Raw genomic sequence first — 26,598 nt, forward strand, 5'->3', positions numbered from 1 at the left:
TTTGTGATTGCAGTTACACCATAATACAGGTGACCACATGATTTAATTAGAGGCTGATTTTGCTGGATACGTTGCTCATCTTGTTTATGCGATTTCATTTTAAACTCTTCTACCACAGTGGACAGTTAAGGTTATTTCTTTGACGTATTCTCTTTGGAAATGAACGGAAATACTCCTGCAAAATCCAGTGGATGGTGAATCTCCTAAACGACTGCAGAGAACCCATCACTGAAACAAACCGTTCTTTTACTTTTCTTTGTATTTTGGGCTAGACTGCAGAATAGCCGACCACTCATTTACATGTCATTAAATAAGAATAGCGTCTATTGTGTTATGCCTCGTTCTTCAAAGCCTCGTGACACGTGAAAATGTGGTGGACAGGTAGTTTGAAGTTGATCCGTGTTTCAGTTGCACAGACGCTTGAACAGGCAAGCGTTACCTGACAGAAATACCCCCTCTCCCCCACCACACGCCACCAGAAAAGAAAATAATATAAACGTATTCTGTCTTATGTTAAGCCTCTGACATAAATACTGACAACAGTCATTGCTCGCCCTCACATTTTGCCCCTCTTTCTTGTTTCATTCAGTTTTGAAGAATTTCTCTCTTTTCCTAATCACTGACGGCTTTTCCTAAAATACTGACCTGAGGGTTTAATGTCCCATGGAAAAACAAGAAAGGAAAAGAACGTGCCGACAAGAAAAGAAAACATGAACAGGATCAATCGGGAATGAATTGAAAGTGAGAATAATTGCATTAAGCCACTCTTACGCCATTATTTACAGTCACATCAGTCAATCTCGTACCCAGGGCCTTTCCCTTAGTTGGGGGTGAATGAATGAATAAATGAATGAAAGCCTTCATTTAAACAGGGTAGCACTTAATAGCCAGAGGCTAGTAAACTTGTGGCCCTCACAGATTACACAACTATATAATCAGATAAATATGTAAGCTAAAATATGTAAACATTTAAAATAAGCATTTCAAATAAGAAAGGATTCAATTAAGAAGATATTATTAAATAGTAAAATGATGCAAACATTGTTGTTCCTTAAAAATCTTGGCAAACATGTTCTTTTTAAAACATGCTATAGAATCTAGTTTCCTAATTTCAATAGGTATACTATTCCACAGTCTTGCAGCCGGAACAGCGAAAGAGCGTCCTCCCTCTGATTCTCTTTTGTATTTAGGACAAACAGCATTAATGTTTGAATATCTAGTGTTGCGGGAGTGCCGCTTATTATTCAAAATAAGGTGTTCATTAAGATAATTCGGTAAACACCATTAATTCGCTTATACATTATTATGCATTGATCTATCATATGTTGCTCACAAAACGGAATCCAACCTAGCTTGTTAAACAAAGCAACCGATGGTGTCGTGCGATCGGCATAAGAAATAACTCGTGCCGCACGTTTTTGCAATCTTACATGTAAGACCCTATAAACCTACTCTTTGTCGCAATTTGCCTAAACCACGTTGGCGTAAGACATAACAGGGCGAATAATGCTATTATAAAACTGAAGTCGCTGTTTAAGAGGCAAACAGGCTCGAATCTTATAACGGTGCATGCAAAAACGAAAAACTACTGAAGGCATAAACCTGTACGATAAATCGGCTTGGTTCACGCAATAAAAAATTTAATCCCGCAACCTATCTTTGCAATAATTTGCTCGGCTCAAGAATGGCTCAAGAAGGAGTTCGAAATCGAGTAAGTGCAAGATAACAAGCCTTTTTTCAGAAAATGCCAGAAGTGATTAACATGTAACTTCTCCCTGTGAAGTCCATATATTATCTGGCAAACAGGTAATGAGAATTTAACACTTAGTACTACAAATCTAACACCAAATTCTCGTAACTAATTAACTAGGAAATGTGTATCAACTAGAGGGGAGAATTTACAATCAGATCTTGAGAGTAAAAAGGTTCAGGCAATTGAACCCACAAACCAAAGGTATAGGAAGCAATATATTCCCAGCGAGCAACCTATCAACAAATTCTTTATTCAATGCGATTCTATTTACAACAATCGTTTTATTTTACTCACATTGAGCTAGAACGGTTCAAGTACTTTCTAACTCTCGTTGACCCAGAAAAAAAGATCTACAAAAGTTACTTTGAGTACCTATAATAATAAACTATCAAGTCCACAAAAACTATTAACGTTTTCAGGCTTCAAGCTGCTTTCACGACAGCCTTTTACCATACAGTTTTACTATGATCAGTAATGATTCAAAATATTTTGTTTCCAACCATTTCGTAACTGTTCCTTTTTTAAGATTTAGCTTAAAATTAAGATCATTAAAATAAATTGGCGAGATCTCTTGTAAGCTAATGATGTAGATTAGTTTGACGCTGCTTCCCACTTTTACAGAAAGTGCTTTAAATAGCTATATTTCTAAATTGTAAGTTCAAAACCTGGTCTGTATTTCTCCACTATGGCTTGAACAAATTTTTTTTTTTAACTCACTAATACTATAATTATACCGAATATCTAGTTTGGTTAGCGTACAGCTTGGATTCTGTAAAGCTTCACAGAGACTGGCAACACCGGTATCAGTGATCTTATTAATCCACAGATTTAGTGTGGTTAGCTTACAGCTTGGATGCTGTAAAGCTTCACATAGACTGGCAACACCGGTATCAGTGATCTTATCCTAACTCAGTTTCAGTGTGGTTAGCTTACAGCTTGGATAATGTAAAGCTTCACATAGACTGGCAACACCGGTATCAGTGATCTCATTATCACTCAGATCTAGTGTGGTTAGCTTACAGCTTGGTTGCTGTAAAGCTCCACATATACTGGCAACACCGGTATCAGTGATCTTATTACTACTCAGTTTTAGTGTGGTTAGCTTACAGCTTGGATGCTGTAAAGCTTCACATAGACTGGCAACACCGGTATCAGTGACTGATCCTCCTATAATCATCAATTCAGACACAAGAGAGTGTTCATTGATCAGTGAATTACAGACTCGTTGTATTCCAGACATTGTTAGGTGGGAATCTGAAAGGAAAAACTTCTTAACTGGGACCAACTTCTCAGAAAATTTGTGTTGTGCCTCTCTGGCTTCCTCTTTATTTAGTTCACTGATAATGTCCAACACAAATGATAATGCAATGCTGTCTATATCTGATAAACCATGAAAATGCATGACGCCGTCTGAACTACTGAACGCTTGCGGATGATTCCTGATAAACGTTTTAGCGAATTCTTTGTCTTGATACTCACTCAGACACTTTGCTCTGAGAAATCCAGTATCATTCCTTGAAACTTGACTACTGGTCAACAACTTTTCCATCAGTTCCTCTTTTCCCTCACTTGGCAAAATGCCAGCCATGAATTGGAAAACCATTTCAGAGCATTTCTCGACTGGAATACAATTTTCCTTCACAAACCAATGGGCGGCCAAGAATTCTTGGACAGTGAGATGTGTGAAGCTGAAGTGTTTCGTGGTTGTGATCGAACCAGTCCTATAAGGCTGACCGCAGTAAAGAAGACCGCTGCCTTTCAGTTTGTTGACTTCTTCCAACCCAAAACCACCTTCTATCTCGCTTTCATCAAAAGTCGGCTTCCTTTCAAGCAGAAGTTTTGCCGCAAGTTTTGATAATTTCTCTAATGTGGTTTTGATGACCGGAGGAGGCTTGAATTTGTTAGGAATTTCTTCGTGTTTGTATTCTGACTCAGAGCAGTGCTTAAGTTCAAAGATATCAATAAGTTTTGTGTAAATGTCGGTTGTTGAGACAGGAAGGTCACGAGGATTTCTTGTTTCGTTTAGAGTATACTCCATCTCGAAGCACAACAGATAACAGAGCATAGGAATATGAGCAAAACTGACTAGGTTCTCATTCTTCATGACATGTTCAAGCACAGCGCTCTTCATATTTTCGTTTTCATTGAAGTACTTTTGAATGTATTCTTTAACCTGTTGTGAAGAAAATCCCACAATTTCTACGTACCGTTTAAAACGGATTCCTCCCAGCTTATCCGATTTATCAGGCCGCGAAGTTACAACAACGACGGAACCTTTCAGTATCTTTCCCTTCATGAGTTTTGAACATAATGCGGCCACTTGCATTTTACATCTAGCGTTATTTGGATACAGTTCTTCCGAATTTCCAGCGATGTAATCTTGCTGGAAATACTCATCATAACCGTCAATGACAATCAAAACTTCTCCAGGATGATTTAAAATATACTCTAATGTAAAGTCATCAATGGTAGAGTTGTCATCTAATAAAGAAGAACAGTTTAAGATTTCTCTTAAAGTCACACACTCTTGTTGAAGCAAATTGAATTGACGGAAAGTAAGCAAATATGCAAACTTTAACGAAGGGATTTTAGTTTTCTCTCGCTCTTGAAACAATTCGTTGTTGGCCCAATCACGAACAACCTTTTGGCAAAACAGAGATTTTCCAATCCCTGCTTTTCCAACAACAAGAATAGAATTAGGATTCTCCTCATCATCACGAGTGCCAAGAAATATTTCCTCGCAGTGCTTAACTCGTAGAGTATCGCTGACTTCTGCGTAATACTCGAGCTCTTTACTCCTTGAATTTCTCGTGTCATTCCTGATGAGGGCCTTTCTTCCATGTTGTATGAGAAGATTAGTGAATATTTCATCTGTTTTCGCATTAGAAATCGTGGGAGAGGCAAGCAGCTTGGGTTGGAACTCCGTTTGACCTTTAATGGAAGTCTTTAAAGCTGTAGTGTAGGCACTTACGGCTGAAGGATAAAAAAGGAACGTACTTAATAAGTTATAGGAACACGTACTTATATTATTTCTCCATGCTTTTTAACTGTTTTGAGGACAGGTCAACAGACACCAGGGCTCGACACTAATGGTAGCCAACTGGCCACTGACTAGTAGAAATTTAGTTTTGGCTGCTGGTTTTCGATTTCCACAAGCCAGTTTGGCTTATAAACTGACTGAAATTGCAGTAACATCTAAGTTGTCACTAGCCACTTGGCTAGTAAGTTGAAAAGTTAGCATTGAGCCCAGCAGACACACAAGGTTTTAAGACAATAAAGATTTTCAGCTATTGCTCCTACTCTTACTGATAAAAAAGGATGAAAAAACTAAAGGCACATTAATATCACACTAATTCTTAAGCTTGGAAACTAATACTTAAAATTAAATTCCAACGTCTAGTGACTCAAAGAGAGAAATTTCCTGTATTGGAATATCAGAGAGGAGGGAGGGGAGCTCTGAGAGGTCCTGAACCCACCCCCATCAAGACTTTTTGTGTAATACAAAAATTCTCGCAACAACACAATCACGTATCACTATCCAATAAGAATCATTTAATAATGTTTACTTTTCTAGATATATGTCTCGGCCTATAATGGCTTCTGTGTAAAAGTCAAGGAGAGCAGGGAGAAAAAATTCTAAAATTCTGCTGCATTCCATGATGCACGAATCATTACATAACTACTGTATGCAGGGAGCAAAAACATCACCAACCCAACAAGAAACTACACAAATCATTTTCACTCATCAAAACATGTCGAACTTACCTTCAGAGGGTAACTCATTGGTACCTGAATCAAATAATAAACAAAATAAAAACTGCTGTCAGTTTAAACTGTTTTTTTTTTTTCTCACAACTTGACTCACTCACCTCAAAATAATATAAGGTCAGTTTCAGGTTTCAAACAAGGTGAGAATCAAAGGCAAGATTGCTGGCATTTATCACCAGTCTCGTCACTTAGAAAAAGTTTTAGGATCAAAATACATGTGTGGATAAACACCTTTTTGAGGGTTTAAGACAATTTGATGTGTAGCAAATTGGCCCTGAGTCACTTCAAATTTGCAGATGTCTTCAGCCTCTGATTTTTTCATATTCTGGCTGTGTTACATAAACGAAGCTTACTATAGAATACAAGTTTTCTCCTGGTTCATGGAATCTGTTGTTACATTCAACAATGTAACCACAAGTTTTCCCCCAACACCTAACACTTTAAATCCTAAAAATGACCATAATCTTTTTCTTCTTACAGTAATACTGTCTGCTGAATCATTCATTAAGATCACATGAATAAAGGTAATGGTGGCAACGTAAGAAGCTCTGATTTTTAAATGAGTTAATCTCTTCAGTACCAAAGGAAATGAATAGAGAAAAGTATGGAGGACACAAACACAGATGTCAGGGTGTAAAGGCTTAAAGAAACTTGTGGGAAATCAAAATTAGTGTAACTTGATTGATTTCCTATTTGTGACCTGTTATTTAATGACTCATCTTGATTTATGATCTATACAAGAATATGCAGATCTAATCCTGTTAAGAGAGAACATTGAGACAGAACGTCACACCTGCATTAAAATGGGGCCAGTCTTGGAGTACGACTGGATGACTCAAAATGTTGGCCACAACAGATGCCGCCATCAAACAGGCAATTTGTTCCCATTGGGTTTTGGGGTTTTATTTTACAACCTGTACTTTTCAATAAATTGTGTTTTGCCCCAAACTCTGTGCATTCTCTGTGTCCACTAATTTGGTGGTTTTGGCGTTGTCAAAGCACTTAATTAGTGACACCACTCCCCTTTGTGTCTTTTGTCTTTCAACACCCGCGTCAGGTCTCTTCTTGGTTATTTAGAGTTCAGGGTCATTTCAAAGGTCATTTGCAGCCTCCCCTCGCTTGTTTTACCCTCTCTACCCTTCCGGGTTTTATTTTACAACCTGTACTTTTCAATAAATTGTGTTTTGCCCCAAACTCTGCGCGTTCTCTGTGTCTACTAATTAGAGAAGATTGAGACAGAAAGTCATACCTGCATTAAAGTGGGGCCAGTCTTGGAGTACGACTGGATGACTCAAAATGTTGGCCACAACAGATGCCGCCATCACACAAGCAATTTGTTCCCATTTCTCACTTGAAGACTGCCTTTCATTTGCAAAGTCTTTGATGCCCTTGACTACCACCCATTCTGTCTTAAAATCATGGGCTGCCGCAAACACACCTGGAAAAAGACACTAACGTTTGCTTACATGTATACTCAATTCAGCTAACCGCCTCCCAGTTAGCTCAATTGGTTAGAGCGCCGGATTGTGTTGTGCGGAAGGTCGAGGGTTCAAGCCCCGGCCGGACCGATACTCATGGTCTTAAAATAAGCGAGGAGAATTTGCTACCTTTCTATAATCAAGAAATGGATAGATATTCTAGTCTTCTCAGATAAGGACAAATAAACCGTAGGCCCCATCTCCTGCAGGGTTAGGGGTAGGAGACGTTAATTTCCCACGCATGAGATTACTGTTGTGGATGTCCTCCCCTGGGGTGGGATGGGTGGGATTTGGCCCTGAAAAGCCCCCATGGGGAGTGGTCAACTAACGTATGTACATATGTATGTACGTATGTATGTATGTAAGTATGTATGTACGTACTTATGTACGTATGTATGTATGTATGTATGTACGTATGTATGTACTTCCTAAATGCATAATATCAGTATTGTTGTTTGGGTTGAAGTTCACAAAAATTACATTTATATTCCCCTACTCTGCAATGAATGGAATAAGAAAGATTGTACAAAGCCTGTTAAAAACCATTCCTTGGGCTTCAAAGACAACCAAGACTGTACAAAGACTGCACTACATTGTAAAACTCTTTAGGCTAAAATAACCTTTTTAATGAAGAAGCTTAGTTTTTTTAGATAAAAGACTTTTGATAATTTGTGAGTACAGGCTGAAGTCTATTCAATTCACTTATAATAATGTATGTTTGCGACCCTTGAAAATATCTTTTGTTTTGTTATTTTTCAGTTACTTGAACTGCAAAATTTTCTTTCTGTGCTAAGCCGAGTCATGATCACTACACATAATATACACAAAACCTATCATACCGCCAAATTGCATGGTTTGTGGTATTTTCTTTCTTGTATTGTGCAACAGTGAAAATTATAAAGCAGTACCCAATTTTTAAATTACTAACAACAGGAGCAAAAAGTCAAAACAGTTTACACAGCATGCAACACTGGAACATCCCTGACTTTGATCAAATACAATGATTATAATTCTCACCTCCACCTTCCATTTCAGCTGCAATTGCTTCAGGATGTTGGCCAATCATGTCCTTGTTTGCCTCTGAGATACTCAGAAACACTCCATCACAGTGCACTTTGGCATTATATTCATCAGCATTTTGTAAAGGTGCCTTCCACCCATCAGCCACATGTTTGATCAGGTTACCAATATCTCTGCTAGGGGGAGCTTGGTGTGCAGCTGTGATTAGCTTTGCAGAAACAACCACATCTCCTAACTTGACCTTTCTGGTGTTCAAACCACTGCATGCACCCACAGAAAAAGTAGCCTTGGGTCTCAGTAGCAAGATGGCATCTTTGGACACAGACAATGAACCCCTGGGAACATCAGGACCTTTGGAGCACCTCATCAAAGCAATTTTCGTTTTCTTTCCATGATCATCACCCATGCAGCCAAAGTACACAAAGCCAGTACTGCTGTGGTAACTCTTAAAGGGTTCCTTCAGGTAGGCAAAGCAGCTTAAGAACTCATAGTCCTCCACTGTTAATAACAGAATATCAACTGGCAGTTCAACATTCTTCCAAGGATAATAAATATGTGGAAGATCACTCATTGATGGAATTTTCTTACTAAGCTTTGGTGGGCTGGCATTATCACTCTGTGCTGATTCATTTTGGGCTAGCATCACTTCTGTCTCTGAAAATGAAGAACGTTCTTTTCATAATATCATATTTTATTCACAACAATGATTTATGAGCTTATCCAAATTGAAATAAAAAACAAATTAAGATGAAGAAAAGAAACCAATTATGGATACAGTTGAAGTCATATGGTAAGGATTCAAACTTCATAGACATGAAAGTATGATTTTTAAAGATAAAAGGTAGTCTATGACAGCGTGTGGCTACTGATGTATCTTTGTAAAATATTGCACTAAAAATGCAAAGTTGTATAAAATATAGAGGAGTGAATGAACAGCTCTTATGAATGTCAAAATTGTGATAGAAGGAGGACTTGGTTAGAGCAGAATTTATGCACTGGTCAACTGACAGGCTGAAGACAAGGCACAAAATCAATGCAAGTGGAATACATAATTTTTTTATTTAATGTGCACTAAATATAAGAGGATACTAAGAATGAAAAACACTTTTCTCACATCAAGTATGTACTGCATATGTGCTACAATAGATAAATTCTTGCCTCACATTCTGATGGCAATGGGTTTAAGTCCTAGCTATATCATTTACCTTTTCGTTTTCCCTTTTTTTGTTTAAATTCTTCATTAAAAGCATATGTTTTTATTTTTGTTTCACCTGGAACCTCTCCATTTATTATGCAGTAATCTGCACTTAAGAAGCCAATTATCAAAGCACAGCATGTGTCTTTCCTTTCACTAGAGTCAGAACTAAACCAGATCACACGAGTCACGACAAGAGTTGGAAAGGGTGTTGACATGAGTGATGAGAGATGTTACAAGAGTCTCATGATAGTATACCACTTACAAAACCATGAGGGATTTGGGTTTTGGTTTACAGACTTACACAGTGCTACGGCATGATAGTAAACACACCTTTCTTTAATGTTTTTATCAAACTCTGCTTAGTAAGTTTAAAACTCAGTATTAACAAAAAAGTTACACACACCTGTCTCCCATGAATTGTTCTCAGAAATGGTCTTTTTTAAAATTGTTTCTTCATTTGATTTGTCTGCAATGCAATGCAATGTGTATCAGTGAGAGGGGAGGAGAACCAATTTGATCGTGCAGGGAGTTAAAAGGTTGACATAAGTAAATAATTTGCAGGAACTTCTTTTCATCTAATGATCCAGTGCATCTAACCTCAATGACACAACATAATAAGTTTAAATCTTAGTATCAACTAAAATTGCACACACCTCTCTTCCATGAATTTTGTTCCGAAATGTCGATGGAATCCTCCATATCCCCTTCCTTCCTGGCCTTTTTAATGATTGTTTCTTCATTTGATTCATCTGCAATGCAGTCTTCATCCTTCAACCACTTACTCAGAAGCTCTTTATAGTATTCTTCAAGATCGGCATCCATACCATCAAGTTTGATATCATTAATGTCATACTGGTAGCGGGTCCCTCCAATGTGCAAAAAGGTGTCTTTAATCTCATTCCAGTAAGAACTGAAAGTTGAATCATCAACTGAACCACTGGCAGCGTGACTGTAAACTCTGTCTCTTAAGACTTTGATTCGAGTGATGTCAGCTTCTGGAGAGGTGTCTGTGGCAGGAGGAAGCTTATTGCTGCTACCGGTAGGGAAAGTCAAACCAAAGATATTCCTCAACAGGAGAAGTAGTAGGGATATTTTTAAGTCCCTTGAGGAAACTAGAGATTGGCAAGCAGGATACAGTTTGAACCACTGGGAGGGACTCAGGACTCTCTTCTTTCTCAGTGATTGTAATTTTTCTTTGTTTTGAGGATGAGCTAGAACTGTGTGGAGGTTTCCCTGAGGACATTTTCTGTCAAAGATCTCCCTTAACACACATGATCCAACATCAACAAGAAGGCGACAAAGGCGGATGAAATTAGAGGTTCCTTCATTAGATGGATTTGGTAGAGTGGCACAAGCCATGCAGATCATGTCTCCCGTAAGGAAATGTTTATAGTTATTACAGGCAGGTTCACCTTTAACTCCCAGAAGTGATTAACAAGTAACTTCTCCCCACAATATCCATATATTACCCTGCAAAACAGGTAATGAGAATACTCAAACTTATCAGATAGTTGTTGTTATCTTGATCTAACGACAAAATGTCATAACTAGTCTACAAGAATATGTGTATAAGCAGCTAGAGTTGAGAATTAACAGTCAGATCTGGGAAGTTACAGGGTTAATAAAAATGTTACTGTGACAAAGTTATTACAATTTGAAATCTACAATTTGAAAATATAATTCATCATTCAACCGGCCTGTTTGCACTGTTTGATGATGACAAGACACCTTGCAGCATCCCTCAGCTGATGGTCGTTAGAGGACCTCAGACAAGATATGGGGGTGTGTCACCTGCACTGTATGGTCAGACCCATGCATGAGTGCTTTAATTAAGTTTCCTCTAAAATTTTTTTATCGAGTTCAAATTCAAAACCAACAAGTTTATACTGCGAAGCTCTTTGGTTCTTTTAGGCCACTTTCTTTCTAAGAACTTCTTTACAGTGAAACGAACTCAACCGTGGCCACCCAACGTTTTTTAGCCAATTACAAGACAAGTACGGAACAAAAGAATGGGAGTTCGTTCACCAGCGGTCAAATTAAACTGCTCGTTTGACTGGAGTCGATGTGAAGACATGCGAAAGCTACTAGTTTTTTTACGGTGAAATAAATATGTTGTTTATTTCGTTTACGGTAAAAGCGAATAAAAATTTACCTACTAGCGGCCGGTAATTTTGAAGACTGAACAGCCTCAACGTACGTAAGTAACGAATAATGCTGGGTAAACCAATGAAATTTATTTTTCGAAACACGGTCTGGAATGTCGGAGACAAGAACTTGTATAATTTACCGAGTATTGCTGCCGGGAATTTTGAAGACTGAACGAACTCAACGTAAATTTACCAAATTACGGCTGAGTAAACTTTTATAACAAAAATTTTTCGAAATAGGGTATGGAGTTTTGAAGAAGAAAGCTTGTATAACTTACCGAATTTTGGGGCCGGGAAGTTTGAAGACTGAAAGGACTCAGACTTAAAGAAATTTACTAAATTACGAACGAGTTAACTTATAAAATATATATTTCGAAACACAGTCTGGAATGTCGAGGATGAGAGCTTATATAAGTTACAGAATAATGCGGCTGGGAATATTGAAGACCAAACGGACTCAATACAAATGTATTTGCGGAATTGACACGGCCTGAGATTTTGAAGACGAAACGGTTTTACCTCAAATCAGTAAATGTTTGAAATACTTCCCGACTTTCAAACTACAACGCAAACGGAATCAACCACCGGTAATACATGCAAAAACTAAATTTGAAATTTTCTTTGTCCTTGTGATTGGTTACTAAAATTCCCGGTAAAATTGTAGATACGGCCGTTTTTCAATGATATTTTAAAAATATACTTGTGTTGAGCCGGTTTCGCCTTGAGGTTTAGCCGGCCGTAATTTGATATATTTATTTACATTGATCGAGCCCGTTTCGTGTTCAAAATTCGCGGCCGCAATATTCAGTAAATTACATAAGCTCCCGCCTTCGGCATTCCAGGCCGTGTTTCGGAAAATATATTGTATAAAGTGAGTCGGCCGCAATTTAGTAAATTTAACTTTAGTCAGTTTAGTCTTCGAAATTACCGGCCGCCATTCGGTAAATATTTATTCACCTTTACCGTAATAGAAATGAAAAATATTATATTTTTTTTGCTTTAAAAAAACTTTAAGCTTTCGCATACCTTCACATCTGATCTAGTCAAACGAACAGTGAAATTTGACCCTTATAGTGATTGATCCGCTGATGAACGAACTTCAATTTTTTTGTTCTACACTCGTCTTGTGATTGGCTAAAAAACGTTGGGTGGCCCCGGTTGAGTTCGTGTCACTGTAATACAGTGTTTATTATTTAGTTAAACACTTAAAAAAAACTTGAACAACCTTGTCCAAAAGATAGAAGTAACGAGGTCATCTCCATCACCCCTTGCAGTCCTGACCAATAGGAAAAGTTAATATGTACCCATGCACACAAGTTGAGATTGACGGTTTGCAACATGAGGAGATGTCTGAGTCATGTTGTATTTTAATTGCTGCTGACTGGATTTCACTCCCATAATGATAGAAATGAGGAAATATACATTACTGAACAAAGTTCAAGCAATTTAAGCAATAAATTGTTAAAAAGAAGTCTGAAAAATTCTAGCATCAACAAGATTTGAAGTCACACCTCACAGATACTAGTTGGGGGTCACTACTCACTAAGCAATCAAGTCACATGTTGGAAGCAGGACAAATTCTAGTAGGTTCTTCATCACTGAAGAGGAATCTGATCACAGTTTTTGAAGAAATCTCAACTTTTATTTTGACCTGTGCGGGAAATTACAGTTGAGAATTTATCCTCCCAGGTTGGCTGCAACTTGAACAAAGCAAAAGAAAAGGCTGAAAACAAAAATAAGCTTTAACAGGATTCAAACCTTTGGCATTTTTCATTCTGAGGATTTATTTCACTTCACACATCATTGTTTCATTGTCCCATTCAAGTGTGAAAAAAGGAGGAAAACAAATCACATAGACAAAGTTACTAATTATGAAACATTATGTAAAGTAGAACCTCGATTTCATGAACCTCTACTGAGCCTGGCTAAAGTTACAGTACAATGTATGCAACAGAACCTCAATAGAACAAGCCTGAATATAATGAAATCCTTGTTACGATGAACACAATCCAAAAGCCCAAATTATGTATACATATACCCCGATATTATAATGAACAAATGTCAACATGAGACAAAAGACAAATTTGAAACAGACCAACAGTGCAGTACTATATACAGTAACGTTTGGTTGCTTAAACACACTGTTCATGTTGATTATCACATTTGACAAGTCATGCAGGCATAAAAGGAAGAAAATTTCTGCACTCGATCCCTCTTTGGAATGGAAGATGCATTTTGATGAAAGACAAAATATGAGGCAATTAAAAGCAATTTTTGATTAAGCATCTTGATTATCAATTTTAGTTAAGTAATTAGTAAAGAATGACAAAAAATGAGGCAACTTTAATTGGAATAATTCTTCACTGCATGGGCATCTTGAATGGCATTTTAGTAGTAATTAAAAGTAAAGTGGTTTCCTTCTTTTTAAGTTTTCTGTTTGGTTGCGCTATCCATTAATATTTTCATTATTTGACAAGCCTGTTGCAATTGTTTAAACTTTGTTGAGCTGTTTAGTTTCCAGTGCTGTAGCTATGTACAGACCTGTTCTTCATTAGTGTAGAGGAATCTAAGCTTCGTATAGACATTAAGCATGATGTCACGCCACACAAAAAGAAAAAAATTAACTACAGCAATAACAATAACTAATTAACCATACCTTGCTATTATAATAAACATTTTGGTCGTTTTTCCCCAAATTTGTTAAATCAAGGTTTTTGACATAAAGAACCCTCAATAAAATGAGCCAATTTCATGGCCCAGTCCCTTGGCACTTCATTAAATTGAGGTTCCACTGTAGTTCAGAAATTGTATCACTAATCAGTGATGCGAATGCACTGAAATGCTTTTGTCGGCTCCACTAGAGCTACATGACAAAGATCAAATGAATATTTAACTCTATAATTTTCTGGCTATCCACTTGAACCTGGCCAATCAAATAAAACAACAATTAAGGTAGATAAACAGTGAATCAAAGTAAAAAATCCGTGAATATTAACTAAGATATCAAGAAAAACTGAGCATCATTCAACAAATGGTTCAGAAATATGAATGTCTCCAATTAAAACAAGAAGTGCTGCTAGATTAGGACTAAACTACTCAAGGTTTAATTTGGCTTTTGAAACAAAAAGATTGTCACTACTAGAAAGAGAATCCAAATTAACTTCAAGCCTTATCAAAGGAAGGTAACGCACTTCAACTCAATGCTTTACTGTTTTAATCGCAAGGGAGGCTCCCCTATACTTTTTGCACAAAGCATAATTGGATGATTTTTTTCTCATGAATTGTGATTTGACTTTTTTTAAATTCATGATTGAGGCTAATAAGATCTTTTCACATCCAAGTGAATGAATTTTTTTTTAAGCATGACCTGGTAATCAAGGGCTGATATGGATCAATAAGAGTCATTAACCAGACTCTTATTGATCCATAGTTCTTAGCCAAATAAAATGAGACATTATTTTAAGTCATCTTTTGATGCGGAAGACTTGTCAAGACTAGAAAAAGTAAATATATCTTGAATTTTGTGTGAATGTGAAAGAGTTTTGGATATTGTTTCTGATATATTGTGAAAAGCCCTTCAAAAACTTGGCTGCTATTTCTGGGATTCCATTCAGAATATGTTTTTCCATCACGAGTTATAAGCAACAGAGTAGATATCTCTGAGATTTTCTACACTTTCCTGGTAAATCTGGCCAGATTCCACAAAGTATTAACTAATCTGCAGCTGAGTGAGTTAATTTCAAATACTGCCTAGCAAACAGACATGAAGTGTTGATCTCAGCACCAATAAGTACATTATTTAAAAATTTGCAGAAGTCTCCAACCGCCATACAGAAAGTGCTGACTACTGTAACAATGAATCATAAGTGAAGACACAAATTTCATGGCTAACAGCAGAGAGAAAATTCAGCAAAATTCAGAAAAATGATAACGTTCAATAACATCAAAAACTGGTACACATAGTGATATCAAACATAACTACCAATTCGCAACAGACCAACATATCTCCATCATGCAGAAAGTGCCGATTGAAGCAGTAAGGCGCAATCGAGGTTTAACAATATTATTTGGCATTGAAAACACGTTTCATTGCTAGTAACTGAACCAATCCAGTCAATTTAAACAGAATGATAAAGAATAAGTGAATCAACATAAAAAAAAAACTGCTGAATATAGAGATATCAAGTAGAACCATGAGCAGCAATTAACAGGTGGTTTTGAAAATACCAAAAAGTCCCCAACAAAAGAAGAATTACGGTCTTTTCGTCCAAGTCTTTTTATCCAAAAGTCTTTCCGTCCAAGTCTTCGTCCAAAAGTATTTTCACTAAGTCTGTTTGTTTACTCGCTAAGTCTTTTCTCGAAGCAAATAAATAACTTTTAGAAGACTAGATAAGGCTATAGAAAGAACTTGTTGCAAGCCATTCACGTAGTGATGTTACACTTCGTTGCCCTTTTACGCTCAACAGACGCTTAACAACAAGCCTTAAATATTCCCATTTCTTTCGCATGAAATAATTAAACGGCAAGCAAGTCTTTACTCTTGCCACTATTTAATAAAGTATATTGTGTTACAACCTTGTTCATTCTCTGTGTATTTATCATAAAATTCACGACGTTGAATTCGTTAATGAAGATTGGTGAATAAAAGGTGTATGTGCTGCTGGTACCAAAATGGTGGCGGCTCACAACAAGTTCTTTCTATAGCCTAATCTAGCCTTCTAAAAGTTATTTATTTGCTTGGATAAAAGACTTCACAAGTAAACAAACAGACTTAGGTGAAAATACTTTTGGATGAAAAGACTTGGACGAAAATACTTTTGGACGAAAAGACTTGGACGCCAAGACTCTCGGACGAAAAGAACGAACACCCAGTGGGGTTGGGACCGTAACAAATGAGGGACACCAGTCACCAACTTCGCTGGGGAATCGAACCCCACCTCACTTAAAATTTGTCACACACACTCCAAAAATTAAACTCATGCGCTCAAAGTATGTAGTAAAAAGTATATATATCTAAATTATAAGCTCACATAGCTAAATTGTATTTAAAAATTAAGCGATTAATGAAAGAGTTCTTGAATCTATCTGTATTAACTTTCGGATACTGACTTGTTCGATCCTTAAGTTGTAAGTCGATACTTTCTTCTCAGGTAATACTCCTCTTGGAGGGTGTTGATCTATGCCAGATACCTTATGAAATACTTTTCTATCCTGCTTTTCCAGAAGGTGTTTGATAGAAAATGATTTAGCTGTATATTTACTAGGTCATGAGCACAGCACAGAACACAAGCCACCAACAGCTTAGGCAATTGAACAAAGCAGATAAAATCCTCTTTTTGAAGCAGGAGAATTTGGAAATTCCAATCAATTTAGTTCGTACTTCAGAAAATGGTATGATGGTTTTTAATCTCCATATTCTATTTCCCAATTAGAGATGAAAGCCAGAAGTCAAAATCAATTAAAGTTGCTTCCCATACAGGAATCTGATCACAATTTTTAAAAAAAATTGAAATTTTATTTTGACCTACACGTGAAATTCAAGTTCAGAATTGATCCATCTGAATTAGCTGCATTTTGAGCAAATGCGAAAGAAAAGGCTAAAAACAATAAGCTTTAACAGGCTACAATTCAAAACTTTAGAACTCATGCAGACTTTTTTTATTTTGAGGATTTTTAAACACATTTCACACACCATTTTAAATCAATACTTGTTTCATTGTCCCTCATGAGTGGAAAAAAAGGAGGAGGACAAATCATCTACACACTGTCAGTTACTGTGAAACATCTATGTAGTTAAGAAATTGTATGAGTGATGTGAATGCACTGACATGCTATTATCAGCTCAGCTAGAGCTAAATGACACAAAGATCTTTATTTTACTGCTCATAATTTTCCAGCTACATGTATGCATCCACTTGAACCAGGCTAGAGCAAGTTTTAAGGATTTGGCTTTTGAAAAACAAATTATGTCACTACTATAGTTACAGAATCCAAATTAACTTCAGAGACTATCAAAGGAAGATATAAATAATACACTTTAACACAATGCTTTTACTGTTTTAATCTCACAGGAAATTATAAAACTGTAAAGTTCTGCATTATTTGTCGATTCACAACAAATATGTTCCATGTTTTGGCTTCATGCATTGGAGTTCAGTTTTTCAGTGTATCGGACATATGTAGTCAGCTGTGCGATCACACCAAGTGGATGCCACTCAAAAACTTTGCAGTACTCTCCGGCATTCCAACCAGAGCATGTTTTTCCAAGTTGCAATCAACAGAGCAGATAATTTCTGAAATTTTCCTCACTCCCCGAACGAATCTGGCCAGATTCGATAAGTGAGTAACTTCAAATACTGCCATTAGTGGACAAACATTGAGTGTTTATCTCAACACTGAAAAAAGACTAAAGATTCGCAAAAGTCTCCAATAACCAATGATGCAGAAAGTGCTAACGAGAGCACTTAGCTATAAATCATCATGTGTTGAAACACAAATTCCATGGCTGGCAGCCGAGAGAAAATTCAGCAAAATTCGGAAAAATGATAACGAATAAGTGAGTCAACATCAAGACTGCTGCATATAGTGAACGGGCACCAATTCGCAAAATACCAACATATCTCCATCATACAGAGTGCTGACACAAGCAACAAACGGGAAGTGCTGACCGAAGCACGATGGCTCAAGCGAGGTTTAACAATTTGGCTGTGAAAACACATAGTTCATTGCTAGTAACCGAACGAATCCAGTCAAATTCAACAAAATGATAATGAATAAGTGAATTAACAGAAAAAAAAAGACGCCAAATATAGCGATATCAAGTATAACTATGCGCACCAATCAACAGGTGGTTTCGAAAAATAATACGAAAAGTATCAGGAAGTCCTGACCGAAGCACTAATATAAGCCACGAGTTCCAACAATTTAGCTTCAAAGTCACAATTCCCTCGGTGGTAGTAACAGGAGTCAGGTAAAAATTATATGGCACATGAATTACTTTACCTTGACAAGAATCCTTTGCTTAGAAATCGTCAAACAAGTCTATCGATCAACCGCAGCCAACTCGGACGTCCGCCATGTTTCGAGACTATTTAATTATTCAAACAGACTGGTTACCAGTCTCTGTTCGCAAATTTGAAAGGTAAAAATATCGCGTGATATTTGTACTCGTCTCGCGCGTTATTTGTATTCTACGAAACTCATTTGGAAAAAGATAGTAAATATAAATATAAAAGATAATTCGCTTGTCCTAGACTAAGACACTGTGTGCACAATAAAAAACATATGCCCAGTCCAGCCATAATGAAAATTTTAATTTTAATCTTTTTTTAATTTTAATTTTAATTTTAATTTTAATTAAAATTACTGGTTGAAATTCTTTGAAACGCCAACTCAAATCTTTTTACTTTAATCCATTATATAGTGTTTTCCATGGCGACAACATACGTTCCTTTAAGATTATTTGTCCTAAGTGTCGCCGTGTAAATATTCTAAGAGATTGCTCTTGTTAGTATTAATGCAGTGCGCTATTTGTTATCTTTGTCTCTTCTTTCTTTCAATTTATTAGGACGATATTTGTAGGACATTATTAATATTTAATTGTAGTATTTGATAAGGGGTGGGTTTTTACCAAATTTTATGGGGTTGGTTTAGGCGGGTGAACCCAGTAGGGGGACTACGTGTCCTATTGTTCTCTCGCCTGTACACTGTACGAATCTTAAAAGAGGTAAATAAATAAATAAATAAATTATTAGTCCTAGGGACAAACTAACATCTTTCTGTGATGTGCATCTTTAAATTATATACCAAGAGCGTCACTCTTTGTGAACTTAAGTTGGACAATTATCTTGAGGATGAAAAAGAAATAAGCTTATATAGTTAAGAAATGTGAGTGGTTTTCTTTTTCCAGGTGTGTTTGCAGCAGCCCATGATTTTAAAACAGAATGGGGTGTAGTCAAGGGCATCAAAAACTTTGTAGATGACAGGAAGTCTTCAAGTAAGACATGGAAACAAATTGCTTGTGTGATGGCAGCATCTGTTGTGGCCAACATTTTGAGTGATCCAATCATATTCCAAGATTGGCCTCACTTTAATGCAGGTATAACTTTCTGTTTCAATGTTTTCCCTTAACAGAGATACATGTAGCTCTGGATCATGGTAGATCAAAGGTTACATAGTTAGTGTACTCCACTCTCATCATCTAATGAATGATTTAGCAGTATTGCTAGGGAAGAAATAGTACTTGTTCATCTTCGGATTTAAATGGTCAAGTGTTTCGGAGAGACTTGTGGTTACATTCATTGAGGGATGTAAAAATGTGTAACAACGTATAAAAATAATTATTAAAAACTGGATCATTGGATAATGCAATTTGAGACTTGTTATTGGCTTAGCCATTATGGTATAGGAGCCAATATACCATAATCTACAAATATGGTAAGCGTATGCGTCAGCTTAAAATCAAAAGGGAGCTAAAAAATCCGGTTTCTTTTTACAAAATAATTATTTCTCGGGGGCGTTTTTAATAAAATAACTATGCCACTCGCACTTGTTGGATATGAGATGATTATAGCCAACGAGGCGCGTAGCGCCTCGTTGGCTATCTATCATCTCATATCCAACGTGCGCTCGTGGAATAATTGTTAATTATATTTTACCCCCAATATCTCGGAAATTCTCCCTACTGTCTGCTATATGATTCTGATATTGTTCCTTCAGAGGATTTGGTATTGGATCAACTTATGATCCCCTGATTGATATTTTTCTTTATTCTCATCACTTGTCTGCTTGATATTGTATCGATATTGTAAGGAGAAATTCTGTCTTGGTCATTCATGGCAGTTTAAGGGTTAAACTGTAAAAAAAAATATTATCTGTATCCCGTACTGCATGTACAACTGTATTTTGATGTTGGAACTTTTTGCAATGGGAAGTAAAGTGGTAAATTCCAGCTCACATATTTATGTTCTTTTTTTCTTTGTTTTGTTTTTTTTTTTTTTTTTACCCTCTCATGGTATCTGAAATTAACATCATATCGGTTTGAGATCAATGATCCAGGTTTTAAGTGAATGTCTTCGGGAAAACTTGGTTTAAACTGACATTTTCTTGTTTATTTAATGACTTAGGTACCAATGAATTACCCACTCAAGGTATGTGCAACATGTTTTGATAAATGAAACAATTTGTAGAGTTCCTTGTAGAGTTTGCGAAAATGAATGCTCACTGCATCAGACTTAAAGATGTTTTTCTCTCTGTCTTTCTTGGACTTTGTGTTGTACATGTAGGTTAAACTTTGCATGTCTTCCCAATGAGACAGGCCTCATTTAAGAAAATTGTTCTGGTTAAACAGCTTGTGGAAACTAGAAACTTTTAACCTTCCTTGGAGTTGTTAGTTGTGAAGCAAGCATCAGTTAGTAGTAGTTGCACCAATGGATTTCCTATTTCCTCCCATTACTAACCAACCCATAATTCCACTACAGAGAATGCTTGTGACAATAATGATAATTGTAGAACTGATAGCGAACTTATGAATAATAATGATAAACAGTGAACTTGTCAGCGGCTATTTTAACTGACACGATCAGTTATTGTAATCAAATGATGACAAATTAGAAAGATCTCTCGGACGGATCCAAGAACTTTTGAAAGTGGGAGTTGAGACTTTGTTTCAGGAAAACACAGATATTAAACTGTTTGCACTAAAGCCCAATAAGATAAGAAGTTTATCAAGATGAGTACCGGTAACAGTAAAATACTTCATACTGGATAGTGACATGCGACTTTGTTGCAAGAATTTGGGTCTCAAACAAGAATTTAAAAAAAAAAAAAAAAAACATAGGTCTCATGGGGGTGGAGTCAGGACCTCACAGAACTTCACCTCCCCTCCCCTCTTCCTTCTCTGATCTCACTGCACTTGGAAATTTTACTCAAGAATAAGCTTCTAAGCTTCAGAATTACGTGTGATATTTATGGGTCTTTAGTTTGTTATACTCTTTTCATTGATGAGAGTAAGACCAGCAGCTGAAGATCTTTATTGTCTTTAAAGCTAGTGTGTCAATTGGCAATTAAACCCCGTGGAGCAATAATGAAAGTACGTAAACTATTATCCTTGTGGTCATGTTATTCATTAGATATTTTCTTTTTTTTCATCTTTCAGCCGTAAGTGGTTACACCACAGCTTTGAAGACTTCCATTTTAAGCCAAACGGAGTTCCAACCCAAATTGATCGCCTCTCGCACGATTTCTAATGTGAAAACAGATGAAATATTCACTAATCTTCTCATACAATACGGAAGAAAAGCACTCATCAGGAGTGACGAGACATATTATTCCATGAGTGAAGAGCTTGAGTATTACGGAAAAGTCAGCGATACTCCAGTGAAGCACTGCGATGAAATATTTCTTAGCACGAGTGATGATCTAGAGAATCGTAATTCTATTCTTGTCGCTGGAAAAGCAGGGATCGGAAAATCTCTGTTTTGCCAAAAGTTGATGCGCGACTGGGCCAACAACGAATTATTTCAAGCACGAGAAAACGCTAAAATCCCTAACGTGAAATTTGCGTATTTACTTACTTTCCGTCAATTGAATTTGCTTGAAAGTAGCTGTGTGACTTTAAGAGAATTTTTAACCCTTTCCTCGGTTTTAGCTCACCCTTCTAACATTGATGAACATATATTTGAGTACATTGTAAACCATCCGGAAGAAGCTTCCATGATCCTTGACGGCTGTGACGAGAGTTCACAGCAAAACTACATCGCAGCAAACTCGGAAGAACAGTATCCAAATAACGCTACATGTAAAATGCCAGTGGCCGCACTATGTTCAAAACTCATCAAAGGAAAAAATCTTGAAAGGTGCTATCGTCCTGATTACCTCGCGGCCTGATGAATCGCACAAGTTGGGAGGAATCAATTTTGAACGGTACGTGGAAATTGCGGGACTTTCGTCAAAACAGGTCAAAGAGTACATCGAAAAGTACTTCAAGAAAAACGAAAAGATGAAGAACTCTGTACTTGAACATGTCATGAAAAATGAGAACCTTGTCAGTTTTGCTCATATTCCTATGCTCTGTTATCTGTTGTGCTTCGAGATGAAGTATACCTTAACCGAATCAGAAAATCCTCGCGACGTTCCAGTCTCAACAACCGACATTTACACAAAACTTATTGATATTTTTAAACTTCAGCACTGCGCCGACTCAGAATACAGACAGAAAGAAATTCCTGAACAATTCAAGCCTCCCCCTGTCATCAAAACCACATTAGAGAAATTACCAGAACTAGCGGCTAAACTGCTGCTTGAAAGGAAGCCAACATTTGATGAAAGCGAAATAGAAAACGAATTTGAACTGGAAGAAGTAAACAAACTGAAAGGTAGCGGTCTTCTTTACTGTGATCAGCCATTCAGGAATGCATTGATTACAATCACGAAACATTTTAGCTTCACACATCTCACCGTCCAAGAATTTCTGGCCCCTCGTTGGTTTGTAAAAGAAAGTTATATTCCAGAAGAGGATTGCTCTGCAATGGTTTTTCAATTCATGGCTGGCATTTTTTCAAGTGAGGGAAACGAGGAACTGATGGAAAAAATTGTTGACCAGTCGTCAAGTTTCAGAGTATGATACTGGATTTCTCAGAGCAAAGTGTCTAAGTGAGTATCAAGACAAAGAATTCGCTGAAACGTTTATCAGAAGTCATCCGCAAGCGCTCTGTAGATTAGACGGCTTCATGCATTTTAATAGTTTATCAGCTGTAGACTGCATTGCGGTATCATTTGTGTTGGACATTATCAGTGAACTAAACAAAGAGGAAGCTGGAGAGGCACAACATAGATGTTCTGATAAGTCCGTCGCAGTAAAGAAGTTGGGCGTGTACTCATCACAGCTAACACTGTTTGGAATACAACGAGTCTGTAATTCACTGAGCAATGAACACTGTCTTGTGTCTGAACTGGAATTATCAGACAGTAACTTGACTGATGGATGTGTTAATGTTATTAATAGACTGGTAGTAAGTAAGCTAACCATGCTATATCTGTGGGGTAACGAGATCACTCATAGAGGCGTTGCCAGTCTATGTGAAGCCTTACAGTATCCAAGCTGTAAGCTAACCGCACTAAATCATCCAATGATGAGCCAGCACAAGGATTTCCTATTAATGTTTTAATTCTGAAACGAAACTACATTAGTCAAGATTTATGACGATTTCTGGCAACATTCCGGTCATATAATTGAGGCGTTACCCAAATTTCCCAAAAGTCAGAAAACGTGAAATTACAACAACAAGAAAGAAACTACAATTGAAAATAAAGCAAAATACAAATTAAAAATGATGTCTTAGTACCTGAAGGATATATTCTTGTGCGGCAAATAAAAGTCAAGACGAAATAAATGGCTAACACTGTCCGTGTAAGTGCAAATGTCGACCACGTGTCGAACTCAAGATAATGAACAAAAGTTTTCTTAGACTAAAATGAAATGTGACCTAAAACACATGTCTTTAATCGAGAGTGCCTTCGTATTTGTGGCAGTAATCAGGTAATAATCAATGTTTCAATCGATTAACATGTCGAGGTCCAAGGTCATTTATAACAGAAATATAATTTTTAAAGCACTTTCTGTAAGAGTAGATAGAAGCATCAATCTCATCAACATTAGCCACAAGATATTTGGCCAATTTGTTTCAGTGGGTTTAATTTTAAGCTAAATTTTGATACAGAAACGGTTACCAAATGGTTGGAAATAAAATACTTTGAATCATTAGTGATCATTGTATAACGTATGGTAAAAGACTGTTGTGAAAGCAGCTTGAAGCCTGAAAACGTAACAGTTTCTGTGGACATGATAGTTTATTGTTATAAGTACTCAAAATAATTACTTTCAAGTTCTAGATCTTTTTTCTGGGTCAACGATAGTTACCACAGACTGAAGTTCTCGAAGTATTAGAGATCAATTTGAGTGAAATATACAGTGTAACGCTGTATACAGTGTAACGCTGTATACAGTGTAACGCTGTATACAGTGTAATGCTGTATACAGTGTAACGCTCAATCCACCAATGTGTCCCGGGTTCGATTCCCAGACCCGGCGTCATATGTGGATTGAGTTTGTTGGTTCTCTACTCTGCTCCGAGAGATTTTTCTCCGGGTACTCCGGTTTTCCCCTCTCCTCAAAAACCATCATTATTTGAATTTATTTAGTTTAAGTTTGGTTGTTGCTCGGAGATATTAGCACTTGCGTGCTACCTTGCCGAGGATAAATAAAGTTGATATTATTTATATTTATTTAAAGCTCTTTATAAATAGAACCACATGCACTGAAAAACAGTTTTAATGATACAATGCTCGCTCGGAATGAATTGTTCCAATATCTTTGGTTTGTGGATTTAATTGCTTCAGCCCTTTTACTCTCGCGATCTGATTGTAAATTCTCCCCTTGTACATTAGCTGTAAGAGTTTGGTGGAAGATCAGATGAGAAATTCTACCTGATAAGTTTGAGCATTCTCATTACCTGTTTGCTCGATTCATGGTTATTTTAGGGAGCAGTTACATGTCAATCACTTTGGGAGTTAAACGGTTAACCATGTTACAAAAGCGAACGGAATACTTGGTTGTAACAATCAGCTTACTGGCCAAACAATCGTCGGCTAAGCCTGAAGAAATAAAATGAATTGGTCAGGGAGCTTGAGTTTTCAAAATCCCATAACCGCCAATATGTAGAAGAGCTTCGAATTGCTAACGAAGAGAAACAATGTCCTGTCACCTCCTTGCGCCTTCTAACAAAGGAATTATGAAAGGAGATATCGGGGGACCATAGAAGATTGACTGCCAATGACAAGGGGGGGGGGGGGGAGAGAGAGTATAATAATGTTACAGAGCCTGACGGAGGAAAGGGAGACGCAATCGCTTGATGATCTCTGCAATGGACTCCCGGTCGAGAGGTCTGGGTTCTCGATCTAACCAGGTCATTGTGTCGTGTCCAAGACATGACACTTAACTTTCACAATATATTGTTCTGTAATGTTACGTAAATATGTCGAGTCATTTGTTGGGTTTTGTGAGGAAATGTAGTCCTGAGGATCAATGTCTTTGTCCAATCTATAAGAAGCAGCGTCCCCGTTTTTTTTAAATGCCTTTAAAGTTATGCACCGTTAAGGTAAATCTTGTACTTACACGTAAATTAAGGAACACAAAACCTATTACTTTTATTAAGGACCCTAATAACAATGATTGTGTCACTAACGACCCAAGTAAAATAGCCAATGTTCTTAATGACGGTTTCGCTTCTGTTGGACCTAAACTGGCAAATAATCTACCAACCGTTCAGCATATTTATTTCGATTTTCCAAACAGATCTAATTCTCATGGCTCTTCGTTTTCCTTCAACCTAGTCACCCCAGCTGAAGTTCAATCGGAAATTTTGCGCATATCAATTAATAAATCTCATGGTTTATATTTATGCCCCACTCAACTGTTAAAGTACTCGTTAAATCAAATGTTAACAGCAGTATTCTCGCGGAAATAATAAATATTTCTACTTCGACTGGGATGTATCCCACTAAACTAAAAATGGCAAAAATTATTCCTATCTTTAAAGCTGAACTGATAACACTATCGCAATCAACTATAGGCCTATTTCTTTGCTATCTAACTTTAATAGGATCTTGGAAAAATTGATCTTCTCTAGAATGGAATCTTTCAGTGACTAAAATGACATACTTTCTTCATCTGAATATAGCTTCCGCAAAGCGAACTCAACTCAACTTGCAATCATTGACATTGTAAGTACCATCCAGGAAAACATGGGCCAGCGCTTGTTCTCATGTGGTGTATTTATTGGCCTGGAAAAGGCTTTTGATACAGTCGATCATAAAATTATTTTGCACGAGTTAGATCATTATGGTTTTCGTGGTGTTATAAATAAATGGTTCTCATCTCATGTACTCAGAAGGTCGAACGCAAACGACGCAAATTGCAAATTGGTTCCTCTATATCTAAAGGAACTAGACGCTCGAAGAGAGTTCACTCGGGCTTCTTTTTTAGCCTTGGCATTCACACCAAACACGAGTACAATTATAACATAGCTTGTAAATTCGTGCGATCAAATTCAATTGAGCGTGCGTACATCAATTTCCAATTGTGCGCGCTGGTGACCTCAACCGAACAAATGCCTCGCGAAGAAATTTTTTTCTCGCGAGTGACTTCAGTATTTTTCATTAAAAAACAGGAAAAAC

General features: G+C 37.0%; 2 protein-coding genes and 1 long non-coding RNA gene across 4 annotated transcripts in view; 2 read left to right on the forward strand and 1 right to left on the reverse strand.

Annotated features, from left to right (window-relative positions):
• Positions 1-26,598, forward strand: part of LOC148726371 (uncharacterized) — a 447,217-nt gene that overhangs the window by 230,023 nt on the left and 190,596 nt on the right. The gene's annotated exons all lie outside the window — the stretch shown is intronic.
• Positions 1,951-14,784, reverse strand: LOC148726387 (uncharacterized). The gene is made up of 7 exons (XM_088727337.1): positions 12,908-14,784; positions 9,871-10,687; positions 9,621-9,683; positions 8,017-8,673; positions 6,771-6,959; positions 5,519-5,542; positions 1,951-4,726 (listed from the first exon to the last, which is right to left on the reverse strand). The coding sequence occupies exons 2-7, from the start codon at positions 10,583-10,585 to the stop codon at positions 2,658-2,660; spliced, it is 3,717 nt and encodes a 1,238-aa protein (XP_088583463.1). The 5' UTR covers positions 10,586-10,687; positions 12,908-14,784; the 3' UTR covers positions 1,951-2,657.
• LOC148726388 (uncharacterized) lies at positions 16,632-22,577 on the forward strand. The gene is made up of 4 exons (XM_088728558.1): positions 16,632-16,755; positions 19,274-19,462; positions 20,490-20,513; positions 21,521-22,577. Exons 1-4 carry the CDS (start codon positions 16,632-16,634, stop codon positions 22,249-22,251), a joined length of 1,068 nt encoding a protein of 355 aa, XP_088584684.1. The 3' UTR covers positions 22,252-22,577.

This window comes from Stylophora pistillata, chromosome 7 (genome assembly GCF_964205215.1).
Source record: "Stylophora pistillata chromosome 7, jaStyPist1.2, whole genome shotgun sequence".
NCBI lineage: Eukaryota > Metazoa > Cnidaria > Anthozoa > Scleractinia > Pocilloporidae > Stylophora > Stylophora pistillata.

Coding starts and splice junctions, on each gene's coding strand:
- LOC148726387 (XM_088727337.1), bottom strand. CDS start 10,585: ATGATCTGCATGGCTTGTGCCACTCTACCAAATCCATCTAATGAAGGA. Junction 8,674..9,620: donor GAACAATTCATGGGAGACAG/GTGTGTGTAACT, acceptor CTTCATTTTCAG/AGACAGAAGTGATGCTAGCC. Junction 6,960..8,016: donor AGCTGAAATGGAAGGTGGAG/GTGAGAATTATA, acceptor GTCTTTTTCCAG/GTGTGTTTGCGGCAGCCCAT.
- LOC148726388 (XM_088728558.1), top strand. CDS start 16,632: ATGAGCACAGCACAGAACACAAGCCACCAACAGCTTAGGCAATTGAAC. Junction 16,756..19,273: donor AGTTCGTACTTCAGAAAATG/GTATGATGGTTT, acceptor TTCTTTTTCCAG/GTGTGTTTGCAGCAGCCCAT. Junction 20,514..21,520: donor CAATGAATTACCCACTCAAG/GTATGTGCAACA, acceptor TTCATCTTTCAG/CCGTAAGTGGTTACACCACA.